The sequence below is a fragment of the Adiantum capillus-veneris genome, chromosome 7 (genome assembly GCF_014529385.1).
Source record: "Adiantum capillus-veneris isolate H3 chromosome 7, ASM1452938v2, whole genome shotgun sequence".
Lineage (NCBI taxonomy): Eukaryota > Viridiplantae > Streptophyta > Polypodiopsida > Polypodiales > Pteridaceae > Adiantum > Adiantum capillus-veneris.
This window is the reverse complement of record NC_140937.1, coordinates 159,883,094-159,895,730: the sequence shown is the minus strand read 5'-3', so window position 1 is coordinate 159,895,730 and position 12,637 is coordinate 159,883,094. Positions and strand designations below refer to the sequence as shown.

At 42.9% G+C, this 12,637-nt stretch overlaps 1 protein-coding gene across 3 annotated transcripts in view; it reads right to left on the bottom strand.

Moving 5' to 3' along the window:
• The window catches only part of LOC147454935 (magnesium transporter, putative (DUF803)), a 32,268-nt gene extending 25,225 nt beyond the window's left edge, over positions 1 to 7,043 (bottom strand). For all 3 annotated transcript variants that reach the window (XM_086516769.1, XM_086516770.1, XM_086516768.1), the window contains exon 1: positions 6,765 to 7,043. Coding sequence is in view for 1 of the 3 variants with exons in the window: in XM_086516768.1 (XP_086372894.1) it covers positions 6,765 to 6,857 (93 nt within the window). In the remaining 2 variants the exon portion in view is untranslated. The remainder of the gene's footprint in view (positions 1 to 6,764) is intronic.
• Between the last annotated feature and the right edge of the window lie 5,594 nt (positions 7,044 to 12,637).

The following is a 12,637-nucleotide window of genomic DNA, read 5'->3' as shown; positions in this document are numbered from 1 at the left end:
CTCCCAAGGGTCCGACTCGCTTCCAGACTCTGAGTCCAGATGCTCCCGAGGAGTGGCCCTTGGGTCACTTATAAAGAATACAAGGGATGCCAAAAGTAGAGCCCCAAAAATTGTAGTTCTAAAAGCACTTGATCTTTGAAAGCATTTGCACCAAAAATTGGCACCCAAAATGTGGAATTCCGTACAATAGTGCCACGTGTCAGTTCAGCCAAATTAGCGAAAATTCCGTACTGCAATCAACATAAATTGTGGGGGTCCGTACAGTTATGCCACGTGGCAGCCTTTGTGCAATTTTAATCTTTAGGTCCTTAAAATTTTCTTAGGCCCCCTCAGCGGAGCTTTATAAGTTGGTAAACTGCAGTTTCCTCTTCTTTTGCTGTCTTTTTAAATAACTTAAGCCCCCAACAGGAACCATAAGTTGGTACTTCTCCTTTCTCTAGGTTTTAGGCCCCTCAGCCGAAATATCGAGCCCCAAAAGCTGTAGTTCTAAAAGCACTTGATCTTGAAAGCATTTGCACCAAAAATTGGCACCCAAAACGTGGAATTCCGTACAACAGTGTCATGTGTCAGTTCAGCCCAATTAGCAAAAAATCAGTACTGCAATCAGCATAAAATCGTGGGGGTCCGTACAGTTATGCCACGTGGTAGCCTTTGTGCAATTTCAATCTTTAGGTCCTTAAAATTTGCTTAGGGGGCGCCCCCTCAACGGAACTTTATAAGTTGGTAAATTGTAGTTTCCTCATCTTTTGCTGCCTTTTTAAATAACTTGGGCCCTCGGCAAGAACCGTAAGTTGGTACTTCTCCTTTTTCTAGGTTTCAGGTCCCTCAGGCGGAATTTGCAAAATATAGTCAAGTTAGTTCCATACCCAAAGGTCATTCAAATATCCTTAGTGTCACAAGACGGGCACCACGTGCCAATAGAAAAGAACAGACTGAACAGACTTTTAGCACTTCAATAAATACAGAACTGAGAGAGAGACGACACGCGACACGGAGTGGCAGAATTCCACCCCAGAGAGTATTGGCCCCAAACCTTGGCGCCCCTTTCGGTATTTCTTTATATTGCATCAACACAGTACAAGCCGGTACTTCAGACTTTGCACCTTCTCCAGGAAGCATGCCAGAGAATGAGCCCTAACCTCATATTTAAAGGCCCTAGGCCCCAAAAGCAGTTTACAGTAAAAAGCCTTCAAACTCAAAAGCATCTCGTGCAAAAGCAATGCCAAAAATCTGCCAGCGTAAATCACGGAATTTTCGGACAACAGTCAGCGCAAAACACGGAAATCCGTACAGCCTGCCATGTCATCATGCCATCGCAATTTTCAAAAATCTGCCACGTCATCAGTTTTTCTTGTGTGTGTGGGTCCTGCTTTATTTTAATCCTTTATGTCACTTGGGGCCCCATCGGACGCAGTCCCCATAAGTTGGAAGGACTTCTTTTTCTTCTGTTACTTGCTCTTCTTAGGGTTTAGGCCCCCTCGGCCAGCATCTACAAGTTGGCTCCATTCTTTAGGCTTTGACACGTCAGCAGTTTGTGACATCTCCCCTTCTTGAAAGAGAGTAATCGTCCGCGATTACAGCATATCTGCAAAACAACTCAAGTTAGCTCAAAAATTTCCGAGGGACAATCAGTTTGCTCTTTTTTTTTGTTAAGGAGTTAGCTTCTCCTCTCGTCCAGATCGGAACTCTTGATATTCCGGCGTAGTAAAATTAGCCATCACACCCAGACCGTACTGATCTTCCACGGGTGTCTTGACGCACTAAAATTACATACCCAGGCAATCTCATCCAATTAGGAATATTCAGTAATTGGCACATCACAATGCAACACAAATGCTTACATATGCATGTTACAAGACATAGAAACATAAAGCCGCCGATGAACACTCCCCCCGCAAATAACTATACAGGTCCGGGCCATGAGCTGTTCAACGACTCCCTCATCACTCCTCCCGCAAATAGCCTAAAAAGGTCCGGGCCATGAGATATAGAGGCCTTCTACAACCAAACACCCCCCAGACCGCAGCCTGCATTGTTTGGAGGTGCTGAGAGTAACCACTGCTCAGACTTCTTAATACTCCTCCCGCAAATAACCATGCAGGTCCGGGCCATGAGTAACAACAACAATACTTCCCCCGCAAATAACCACAAGGGTCCGGGCCATGAGTATGAACAAGCATTCTCAAACATCTTTTCTCATTCTCCACCCGGGAGTATAATCACCAATCGTTGAAATCAGTATTAAAAACAGAGTCAAACATTTCAAATCGGCACCAAGACAGGTTCAAAACAGATTCCATTTATTTAAAACAAAGCTTCAAACAATACTTTCTCAAACAAAGTTCAAAAGTATCTAACTATAGAACAACTAGAGAGTTCATTCAGGGTTTTGTTCGAACAACCTAACTTTGAGGATGACTGGCTTGCCCTTCTGCATCACGGTGATGGTTCGGTTCCGAACTTGAAGAGTCGCATCATTCTTGTCATGCCAAGGCATGCCTAATAGAACGTCACAATTGCCCAACTTCATAATGTGGAAATCGGCTTTTCCATGATAATCTTGGATAGTCATTGGAAGAGCATCAATGAGTGGTACCACTTTCTGAGTTTGCCCTGTGGCTAGCTCAGCTTCAATTTCTCCACCCTCTGCATCATAATCAAAGTCCATCTGCTTGAAGAATTGTGGATGGATGAAGTTCTCTCTAGCTCCTGGTCAGAGAAAATTAGGGCTTTCAAACCGTTAACTTTGCCATATGCTCGACACAATTCATTTGTACTTTCAAGGCGTATGCCATAGATGTTAGGTACTAATCCAATGGCCGGTTTAGCTCGTTTGGTTGGAGATGGTCCTTGGTTTCTGTCGATCATCGACGCGGGAGTCGGTTCCGCAGGTCTGTCAGTGCGTTGGGGACAACCAAAATAGTTATGTCCTCTTTGAAAGCATCCAAAACATCGGCCTTCTTGTAGTAAGGTGTCTCGTTGTTGAGGTGTCAAACGAGGCCTTTGTGGTGACTTACACGAGACTCTTGAGAATTTGTTCGTTGTTGCCGAGAGTTGTGGTTAGTGGCCGGAAATTCTTCTGTGGTAAACTCTAGCTTTCCCTTCATCAGTTTGTAGCCGACTGTGGCATGGTCCATAAGTTCTTGCATGGTGGAGACTTGCTTGGATAGACAATATTCCTGCAATGGTGATGGTAGTCCAATGGTGTATCGCTCGCATTGGGCCTCCAAGGGAACAAATCTAAAGAAAGACAGCGGAAGGTACACGTCGAGAAACCTTTGGTTATATACGTCCATGGTTTCGGTGGCAAGCATTTTCAAGTTGCCTCACTTTGCCAAAATCCGTACTTCAAACATAGAAGTCATGTAACTCCGTGCAAAAACTGTCTTGAAAGCTTGCCAGGTCCTTGGAGCATGCGGTTGTGTCGCGATCGAACTCCACCATTGCATAGCATTATCTTTAAGAAATCCCGCTGCTCGAGAAATCTTCGATTCTTCTGTATAGTTTCCCAAAGCTTAGATGTTGTCGAATTGCTGTAGAAACTGCAATGCTTTCTTGCGATCTTTCACCCCGGAAAAAGTGAAAAATTTGACTGTCGTGCCGCCATCTTTGAAATCTTTGGGTTGGTTAGGCGTATATCCCAGGTATGGAAAATAAGGGTATCCATATGGGCTCCAACCATTGTAGCCTGGTGGCGGTGGCAGTGGCGGTGGTGGAGGTGGAGGTGGGGGCAATGGCAGTGTCAAAGGCGGTTGCACTGGATCGGGTTTAGATGGCTGCACCATATTCTTGAAAACTCCCTCGATCGGAAAAGACGGCTGAGAAGGTTGCCCATTGGAAGCTCTCGTACTTTCTGATGCCGGAGGAGGAGGTACCACCTGGGGCATCAGAGGGGGTAACATGCAGTTCAAAAATTGTTGAAAACTTTGCAGCATCGGAAGATTCTGCTGAGGATGCCGCGAAAGAATGTCGTGGAGTTCCTTGAGCAGAAACTGCAAATATTCTGCTGAATCCATGAATTCCAAGTCTTGGGTTCTTTATGGCTTATGCCTTGTAAGACACAGCGATGAAGACGGGAGCGCGCCCGATGCGCGATGAAGTAAGGGTGGGAGTGGCTACTAAGTCCGGGTTGGAGGGCGAAGATACCTCGAATCAAATTCCAATAGCTCTATCTACTCTTTTGTAGGACCGGTATGCTTTCAGAAAAGCACACGCCTAATGCTCTGATACCACTATCACAAGACGGGCACCACGTGCCAATAGAAAAGAACAGACTGAACAGACTTTTAGCACTTCAATAAATACAGAACTGAGAGAGAGAGACGACATGCGACACGGAGTGGCAGAATTCCACCCTAGAGAGCATTGGCCCCAAACCTTGGCGCCCCTTTCGGTATTTCTTTATATTGCATCAACACAATACAAGCCGGTACTTCAGACTCTGCACCTTCTCCAGGAAGCATGCCAGAAACTGAGCCCTAACCTCATATTTAAAGGCCCTAGGCCCCAAAAGCAGTTGACGGTGAAAAGCCTTCAAACTCAAAAGCATCTGGTGCAAAAGCAATGCCAAAAAGCTGCTAGTGTAAATCGTGGAATTTTCGGACAGCAATCAGCGCAAAACGCGGAAATCCGTAGAGCCTGCCACGTCATCATGCGAGCGCAATTTTCGGAAATCTGTCACGTCATCAATTTTTCTTGTGTGTGTGTGGGTCCTGCTTTATTTTAATCCTTTATGTCACTTGGGGCCCCATCGGACGGGGTCCCGATAAGTTGGTAGGACTTCTTTTTCTTCTGCTACTTGTTCTTCTTAGGGTTTAGGCCCCCTCGACCAACATCTGCAAGTTGGCTCCATTCTTTAGGCTTTGACACGCCAGCAGTTTGTGACACTTAGTGCCACACAGAGGGTCATAGATACATATGCCACCTAAAGTGAACTGTTTACGATATAGAGGATTCTGGCTTTGATCATGGACCATCTTTCTAGGGAGAGTGAGTCTGTGACTGACCAAACAAACGAATGGATCAGATGTGTCTACGACGTTGACGCAAAAACCCTAACCCTAAAACCAGTCACATCCTCCTCCTCTAATCACTTTGCATCAAGAGCCTTTTATGCATGTTAAACTACGGTTTTATGCATGTTAAACTTGACCTTTTGACACACCAAACAAGTGCGTACAAAACTCGTCCACGTCCTTCTCGAGCCAAGGCCAGTAGAAATACTTTTCCACCCTTTTCAAGGTATTCTCGATGCCTCAATGCCCATTAAAAGGAGGATTATGATACTCCCTCAACACCTTTTTCCTCAAATCCCATGTCACACACATGGTTTTTCGCATTCCTTGATAGTATAACCTCCAATTGTCTCCCCACTCTGTATTCGGTCAAAAGTATATGCAAAAATGCGATCTCTAGCATACTAATCAAGCATATCTTCAAAGTTCTCGTGATGTATCTTCTAAGACAACGCATTTTCCATCAAATTATTCTTTCTCATAACATGAACAATCTGTAAATGGAAATGAGACAAAATGTTCGCCCATCCCATTTGCTTATCAAAAAGCTGCTTCTAGAACAAGAAGTATCTCACACTCTGATGATTTGTAAAGACTATGAAATATGCTCCAAGCAAGTAATGTCTCCACTAAGTCAGAGCACGTATCACTGCTAACAGACCCTCTCAGGTCTAGGGAACATTCTACTTGCGTAAGCTATGACATGGTCCTCCTACATTAAGATCGCACCTCCCACTGCCACCTGGATATAACGATTGGAGCCCATATGCCTACCCCTTTTATCCACATCCCAAATTTGCACCACATCAACCATAAGATTTCATGGTGCATCTACAGTCAAACTTTTCAAGCATGAAAGATAGAAAAAAACGCTATACAATTTCTACAATAGTTTGACAACATCTATGCACTGAAGAATCAAAGATCTCTCGAACTGCCGCTTTTCTCAAAGATACTACTATGCAGCACTGGTGGAGTTCTATAGCTACCAAGCCGCTTGGTCCAAGGACTTGGCACGCTTTCAAGAATATTTTGCCTAGAGCCACATGGCATGACTCTCTAAAGTGCAGCTTCTTATTAAACCCTTCATGAAACTTATATTTGAAAAAAGACATGATTAGTATAGGATTTGCTAATGACAAAGGCTATAAATTTTAAAAGCAGAATAAATGGCCTTGAAATTTTAAAATTGACAAGATAGAATTTGTGTAAGCTATAAGTTCAATCAGAAACTATAAAATTTTGTCATCTAATGGAAAATTCTTACGTTACAGTACATTCCCAATACTTAAGCCAAAATCACTTAGCTATTGTCCAATCTGGTTTTCTTAAAGCCAATGTGAGCCTTCACCTTGTTGACAAGATAGAATTTGTGTAAGCTATAAGTTCAATCATAAACTATAAAATTTTGTCATCTAATGGAAAATTCTTACGTTACAGTACATTCCCAATACTTAAGCAAAAATCACTTAGCTACTGTCCAATCTGGTTTTCTTAAAGCCAATGTGAGCCTTCACCTCGTTTACGTAAGCAAAGCATCCTCCTCTCTCTCCCCTCTCTCTCTCTCTCTCTCTCTCTCTCTCAATAGTGCATGCTCCAGGCACAGTTTTCAAACTTCATGTAAGTCTACGGATCTACATTGTGCAACGATGCGGATCTACAACGAGCTTCCAGATGGAAAGAAAGATACAATGCAGGTGCTTCGCCATTAAGAAACGCTCACTCACGAGTAGATGGGCAGGGGCTTACTTGGTTGTGCGCGAGCTTGAGAAGATTGGTCCCAAAATTGATGCCAATGCTGCCAACCATGTTGATGGCCGCCCCCCTCACCCATTCCTTCATGCTGTGTATGTCTAGCTGTCAGCAGGGAGAGAGGGAGGGAGAGAACGTGTCTCCTTAGAATGCAAATCGGCGAAAAGCTGCTTTCAAGAAAGTGTCCTCCATCACATGTTCAATCTCATGGCGACAACTGTCGGTGACAGCGTCACAGCAGAGGAAAGAGGACTTGGCCGGCCAAGATTTGTTCTGGTTGTGAAAATTCCTTACGCGGCCATAGTTTGGAATTACGAGAGATTCTCTCTCTATCTCTCTTCTTCAAAGTGAAGGATTCAAATTTCAACTTGAGAACTCGAGTACGTCATTCAAACGTTTTTTCCATTAGCAGAGACGGAGCGGCCTCTCTCTCTCCCCCTCTCTCCCTCTTTATCGCGTGCAACTGGGCTTTTATTCGTTTTGGACTTTAGAATCAGGTCGCAGTTTGCGACACGTGTAAAGGGGAGCCCTTCCGCCATATTATGTTAGTAGATATTTCCTCCGATACTCGAGTTGGGCTTGAGGTAGAAAAGGCCCCGGTAATGGCACCATAGAAGGCGGGAACTGCCCTTAGCTGGACTAGCAGACAAAAGAAACTTCCAGAAGCGATAACCAACAAGTTACCACAGTAACTCGCAATGTATAGTCCGTCAGACACCAGTCTGACAGCCTATAATAGGACCTATTATTTATTTTGTATAACTTCTGACTGTCTAGAATCCTTAGTTGTCTACATCTTGAACCATCTGTGCTCTTGTAATCATTTGTTGCGCTCTCTCTTCTTCTATAATTCCAAAGTCAGCTACTGGTATATTGGATGCTCTCCACTTGTACTTTGAATATCTGAAATACAACTCTAGTTCCAGTCTCAGTTACATTGTCTTGTCTTTCTAGTTTCAGTTTTATCATTCAGCGATCTCTGAATGTTCTGAATCTGACATCTTTAGTTCGAAGTACCAACCTAGAATAGCTATTTGAACGCATCCAACTCATTCTATTTTGGAGATCACGATGGTTTGAGCTAAGTTGCTCTAAGACATGCGAACTGTCTCCCAGCTGGTATTAGAGCTATTGTATGTCCACAATGCCACCCAGAACGAGCACTAGAGGTCATCGACCAGAAACTTGCTTTATGGAAAACCAAACAGGGTTGGCGAACTATCTCCCAGCTGGTATTAGAGCTATTGTATGTCCACAATGCCACCCGTAATGAGCACTAAAGGTCGTCGACCAGCAACTCGCTTTGTGAAAAACCAAGAGAGGGTCAGTCCAATTCCAGAAGAGGCTGAAGTAGGCTCTGAAACTGCTCTGCAACCTGGGAATGAAACTGAGGTCACTCTAGGAGGGGGTATCGCTGACAAATCAAGGGATTCGTAGCATTCCAGGTGTCGGAGAGCTAAAAGGGCTGCAAGAAGGAATAGGTCTCAAGGATCCAAAAGTTAAAAGCAAAATGATGAGAGTGATAAGAGTCGAAAAACTCATCACTCATCACACAAGGAAACTAAGAAAACAATAGAAGAGACAGAGACCGAAAACTGTGAGGCTAACATTGATCACTACGACAAGAACAAGTCACGTGATAAGTAGCTAGTACATAGAACCAGAATCAGCCACACTAAGAAACATTCCACTGATCTTCCATTCCAATATTCAAAGGGGGGAAGAAGGATGACCCCGATGTTCACATACAAGCATTTGAGTAGTATGCTGGGTTGAAGGATATTGATGAGGATGAATGGGGGGAGTATTTTCCTCAAACATTGAAGGATGCAGCTAGAAAATGGTACTACCATTACCCAGCCTGCCAACTCAGATCGTATCACAAGCTCATTAAAGCCTTCAAGCTGGAATACTGAGACAATAGTGGGGATGAAGATATTCTCTGTGAGCTTGATAAGATCAAGGAAGGCAAGTTGTCGGTTAGAAGTTATGTGGAAAAGATCAAAGAACTAACCAGACAACTGCAAGAACCTCCCTCAGAGAAAAGGATGAGAGCTTGGTTCTTGAATGGCTTTAAGAGTAAACAACCGAGGGAGCAAGAGAAACGAGCACCGACAAAGAAATTCAATGATATGGTACAGAGAGCACTGAAGTTGGAGCAGCAAGCAAAAAAGAAGAAGGGGCACAAGAGAAGACAGTCCAGTGAGGATGAATCCTCTACTAAAGGAAGTTCTGAATCCAGTTCCAGTTCCATTTCTAGTTCTTCTGAAAGTGAACCAGAGGACAAAAGCAAAGCTAAAAAAGGGTCTTGGAACAGAAAAATTGAAGAAATGTCTAAGCCGCAATCCCTGAGATAGCCAAGACCAGAACCTTAGTACAGAAAGCAAAAATATGGTGCTCCAAATGCAGATCAAAGAACCACATGTAGAATGAGTTTTCCCAATGCACATATTGCAAGGCCTTTGGTCATGTATATAACAATTGTGGGATTAGGATTCATCACTTTAATAAGGGAAATTACATGTCAATGATTGTCCTTACCAATCCAAAACCGCCCAAAGTTAATGGAGCCAGTGGGGCTAGAGAGAATGAAGCCAATACAAGCACTAGAGGGGACAAGGGACACTACTAGAATGGAGTTGGTGAATAGAGGCAGAGGATATTTCTCTGAAAGGAACATGAACTACTATGGTTGTGGCAAGTATGGCCACTTTGCATCTCAGTGTCCAGATACACTGAAGCCAGAGGTAGCCGATCAAAAACCGCCAGAGCCAGTACCAGTAAGAGTGGTCACAAGAAGTAAGGGAGTAGTGATTGAAAAAATCCCTACTAAAGAAGATAGTCAAACTGTTCAGGCCAAGAAGTGGGGACAATAGAGGAAGGTGTGGAAGGCTAAGGGTAAAGAAAATATTGTAGATGAATGGCAAGAACAAAGGGAGCTTGCAACAAAAAATACTAAAAATTTATCACGGAATCTGCCAGCAACCAGAACGTTCAGAAGCTCGGACCATTCACAAAATAACCACCTCAGTGTTCAGAACCAAAACCGGAGAAGACAGTAAATGGACTAGATGAGTCTATGATTGCTACAGTGCAGAGCCAAATAGAAGAAACAAGGCAAGTTAGAGCAGACTTGGTCGAGGCTGGAAATAATGGCCTAGGAAAGAATCAGGTGGATTCATCACGGAGCAAGCCAACGACTGTAGACAAAGCAATGGAATGGAACCGTGAAGATTCTCAGGAGGAGAATCTTCTGGTTTGGACAACGAGAGCAATGAGTAAGACGAGATATATGTTAACGTCTGTGATTGAATTCAAAAATTAACAGTGGAATTAGACGACATTCGATGCACATTTCTTGAGGCGGCTAAATTTATTAGACAAAAGAGAAAAGCTAAAGCAGAGGCGAAAACATTAGACTTGGTAGCCATTAGAGATGATGAGGTTCTAGCAATCCAAATAGACTACAAGCTCAGAAAACAATGGGAAGCATTATCTGGTGTTATTTTGGATGGAGGAGCGGGAGTGAATATTCTTGTTGAGCATCTTCGACAAAAGCTAGGAATAATTGAGATGAAGCTAGATCCGTTCAGAATAAGGATGCCATATCATAGAGTGGTTCAAGCCACTGATCTCATTAAAAAAATGCAGATAAGGGTGGGGAAAGAGAAATTCAAAACCAGTTTCTTGGTGTTAGATGTTCAAGGGACCTATTGAATGTTGTTGGGAAGACCATGGCTCATGACTGTTGGGCTATACACAACTATGCAAACCAGACATTGACTATTCAAGGATTCAGTAGGAGAATCCACATTAAGACAGATAACACCAGATCATGGAGGAAGGTGCTGAGACCATAAGATCTGTGCAAGAAGTATGGTATGAGGAAGATTGAGAGAATGCTAGCCTTCATGAATATCTTTCCCTTAACAGAGATTGACTTCAGCGTAGTGTTGATGGATAAACAACAAGCTAAACGACGGAAACAACAATATCGAGATCAATTTACTGAATTAAAGACTGGGGAGAGATCACTCCAGATCGATGGCCGGGTACCAGATCAATCGGCACCAAGAAAGCTTAACTCTAGGGCAGAACCTAGGTCAAAGAATGATTTAGATGCTAATGAAGAAATTCTAGTAGCACTGCAACCAGATCCTCAGAATGATCTGCTGAAAGTGAGTAACCCATTTCATGATTATGCTACTGGTATTCAGACAGATAAGGAAGCAGAATCATTGGCCAAGAGAAAGAGAGGTGGGCCAAATTGGTTGCTTCCACACGACCAGGAATTAGAAGAATGGAATCTCGTCTTAGAGAAGAATCCCAGAACGATCAAAATCAACAAACATCTGAAGCCGAAGATCAAGGAAAAAGCCAAGGCACTGTTCCAGAAATACAAAAGATGTATTAGCTTGGGAACATACACATCTAAAGGGAGTAGATCCAAAAGTGTGTTAGCACCGCATACCATTGAAACCTAACACCAGACTAGTAAGACTGCAGAGATACATAATGAATCCTAATTATGCAAAGAAAGTCAAGGAGGAAATTGATAATTTTCTCAAGGCTAGATTCATTACCAAGGTGGAAAGCAATCGATTATTTCCTATAGTGTTTGTCCCAAAGAAGAACGGCAAGCTCAGAGTATGTGTCGATTATAGGAACCTAGACACCCAGACCATTAAAGATCCCTTCCCATTGCCATTCATAGATATGATGTCAGATGAGATTGTAGGCCACGAGATGTATAGCTTCATGGATGGCTACAGTGGCTACAATCAACTAAAGATTGCACCAAAATACAGAGAAAAAACAACATTCATCACTGAGTGGAGAGCATTTATGTATTTGTTAATGCCATTTGGACTTTGCAATGCTCCAACAACCTTTCAGTGATGTATGATGAAAATCTTCAGTGAGTTTTTGCACAAAATTTTGGCCATTTTTGTGGATGAATTTACGGTCTTTTCCACTGAAGAAATGCACATATTGTTTCTAGAAATGGTCTTCAAGAGGTGCAGGGAGAAGAGAATCTGCTTAAATCCATTTAAATTTATTTTTATGGTTTGGAAAGGTCAGCTACTGGGACACATTGTTTCAAGGAATGGCATTGACATGGCTGAAGATAAGATTAAGAGTATTCAACAAGCCAGAGCAGCATCCATGGTTTTAGAATTGAGTTCATTCTTGGGGTATATTAATTTGCATTGAAGATTTGTTCATATGTGTGCAGTTAAAACCTTACCCCTATATGAGCTCACAAAGAAAGGGAATAAATACATATGGACCGAAGAATGTGAGAAAAGTTTTCAATGCTTGAAAGATGTGATTAGCAGGAAGCCAGTCCTTCGCCAGCCCAACTGCGATATTATATTCCATGTACATGTTGACGCTTCAGGAATGGCGTGGGGGCCATACTGACTCAGCCTGATGGGAAGACAGACTACCTAGTCTACTTCGTCAATTGCAGATTCAGTTCATCAAAACAAGGATATTCAACAACAGAGAGGGAGGCACTGGGGATGGTGTTTAGTGCAACCAAGTTCAGACATTATCTACATGGAAAGTTATTCCACTTTTATGTTGATCACTAGGCTTTTTTGTTTCTGATCAATAAAGTGATCATATAAGGAAGATTAATTAGGTGGATGATGTTCCTAATGGAGTTCAAATTTAAAATCTTCCACAAGCTAGGCAAGACACATTGCAGGGCTGATTTTCTTTCCAGAAGCACTGAAGGCTATTGACAAACATCCCTGCGGGATGAATCAGTAGATGTTGAATTGTTTCAAAGCACAATTGAGGAAGAGCCAGACCCGGAATGGAAAGAATTGTATGATTTTCTTCAGCTAGGCAAATTCCCAGAA